The sequence below is a fragment of the Rhinopithecus roxellana genome, chromosome 14, assembly GCF_007565055.1.
Source record: "Rhinopithecus roxellana isolate Shanxi Qingling chromosome 14, ASM756505v1, whole genome shotgun sequence".
Taxonomy (NCBI): domain Eukaryota; kingdom Metazoa; phylum Chordata; class Mammalia; order Primates; family Cercopithecidae; genus Rhinopithecus; species Rhinopithecus roxellana.
The window spans coordinates 60,474,300-60,476,305 of NC_044562.1; the positions used below are offsets into that span (position 1 = coordinate 60,474,300).

A 2,006-nucleotide genomic window follows, 5' to 3' on the forward strand; every position below is an offset into this window, starting at 1 on the left:
CGCAGCTCCCCGGGGTCGCCGCCCCGGTGCCGCCCCCGCGGGGGTCTCGGGAAGGCCGGGCTGGGGGCCCCGCCTAGCTCAGCCAGCTGCCGCCCGTCAGAGCCGCGGGGCCGCACAAAGCGCGCTGCCCCGATTGGCTGCAGCGCGCCTCGCGGTCGGCGGCCCCGGGCCCGCGCGGCCAATCGGCGCATTGAAATGCAAATAAGCGACTATAAAAGGGGCGGGGCCGTGGCGGGCCGGAAGCCGCGAGGAGCGCGGACGGCTGGGCTGCTGCTGGCGGCTGCGGGGCAGCGGAAGCACCGGCGCTCCGGTCCCCGCCGCTCTCAGTCCCGCCGCTCCCAGTCCCGCGCCCCCAGCGGAGCGGGCATGGCGCCACCCGTGGCGCCTGGCCGGGACCGTGTGGGCCGTGAGGATGAGGACGGCTGGGAGACGCGAGGGGACCGCAAGGTGCGGGCCGGGGCCGTGGGCCAGCAAGCGGGCGGGAGGCCGTGCGGGGCTGGGACTCAGTGCCCCTCTCCCCGCAGGCCCGGAAGCCCCTGGTGGAGAAGAAGCGGCGCGCGCGGATCAACGAGAGCCTGCAGGAGCTGCGGCTGCTGCTGGCGGGCGCCGAGGTGCGGCGGCCGGGCAGGCGCCGTGGGGCTGCGGGGCGGGCGGGCGGGTCCGGGAGCGTGCTGCCGGCTCACCGCCCTTCCCGCCCGCGCAGGTGCAGGCCAAGCTGGAGAACGCCGAGGTGTTGGAGCTGACGGTGCGACGGGTCCAGGGTGTGCTGCGGGGCCGGGCGCGCGGTGAGTGGCGGCGGGGCGGGCGGGGGCGCCGGCCGCGGGCGCCTGCAACCCCCGCCAGACGGAGGACTTCCCTCCCGGCGCCCCTGTCCTGTTGGCGGCGAGGGCTCCCCCCGGAGCAGGGTGCGCCCCCGCGTCTCCTGGGTGAGCAGCGTCCCCGCGGGCCGGGTGGGCTGGGCCACGCAGTCGCCGCTCACCGCGCGGGACGCGGCTCTCTCCCTCCCACCCTCGGGCCCAGAGCGCGAGCAGCTGCAGGCGGAAGCGAGCGAGCGCTTCGCTGCCGGCTACATCCAGTGCATGCACGAGGTGCACACGTTCGTGTCCACGTGCCAGGCCATCGACGCCACCGTCGCTGCCGAGCTCCTGAACCATCTGCTCGAGTCCATGCCGCTGCGTGAGGGCAGCAGCTTCCAGGATCTGCTGGGGGACGCCCTGGCGGGGACACCTGGAGCCCCTGGGCGGAGTGGCTGGCCTGCGGGAGGGGTTCCGGGATCCCCGATACCCAGCCTCCCTGGTCCCGGGGACGACCTGTGCTCTGACCTGGAGGAGGCCCCTGAGGCTGAACTGAGTCGGGCTCCGGCTGAGGGGTCTGACTTGGTGCCCACAGCCCTGGGCAGCCTGACCGCAGCCCAAATTGCCCAGAGTGTCTGGAGGCCTTGGTGACCAATGCCAGCCAGAGTCCTGCAGGGGTGGGCCTGGCCCTCCCTGGATCTCCTCCCTCCTCCCAGGGGTTCAGATGTGGTGGGGTCGGGCGCCTTGGAAGTCTCCCAGGTCTTCCCTCCCTCCTTCTGTGGTTGGCCTGCAGGGCAGCCCCTGGTGACCAGCCCAGTCAGGCCCCAGCCCCGTTTCTTAAGAAACTTTTAGGGACCCTGCAGCTCAGGGGTGGGTAGAGGGAGGGAGCTACAGGCAGGAGGAAGAATCTTGTAGAGCTACCAGCGTTGTCCCAGGTTCACCCGCCCAGCCTTCACCAGCCCTGTGCCGGCTCTGGGGGCAGAGGTGGCAGGAATGGTGCTGGGCACTAGTGTTCCAGGCAGCCCTGGGCTAAACAAAAGCTTGAACTTGCCACATCAGCGGGGAGACGAGAGGCAGGTGCAGTCTGCAGCACTGCCCAGAGCTGTGAGGCTCTGTACATCTTGTTTGTAGCACACTTGAGTTTGTGTATTCCATTGACATCAAATGTGACAATTGTACTAAATAAAGATTTTTGAGTTAGTTACCCTTGAA

General features: G+C 70.4%; 1 protein-coding gene across 3 annotated transcripts; it reads left to right on the top strand.

The window, feature by feature from the left end:
- Window positions 1–246: 246 nt before the first annotated feature.
- On the top strand, window positions 247–2,006 carry HES6 (hes family bHLH transcription factor 6). 3 transcript variants are annotated; one of them, XM_030917069.1, is made up of 4 exons: window positions 247–447; window positions 525–611; window positions 704–926; window positions 1,021–2,006. In XM_030917069.1, exons 1-4 carry the CDS (start codon window positions 367–369, stop codon window positions 1,443–1,445), a joined length of 816 nt encoding a protein of 271 aa, XP_030772929.1. In that variant the 5' UTR covers window positions 247–366; the 3' UTR covers window positions 1,446–2,006. The 3 variants fall into 3 exon arrangements, with proteins under 3 accessions (XP_030772929.1, XP_030772930.1, XP_030772931.1); XM_030917070.1 differs by having other exon boundaries at window positions 704–785; XM_030917071.1 differs by having other exon boundaries at window positions 704–745; window positions 1,021–1,149.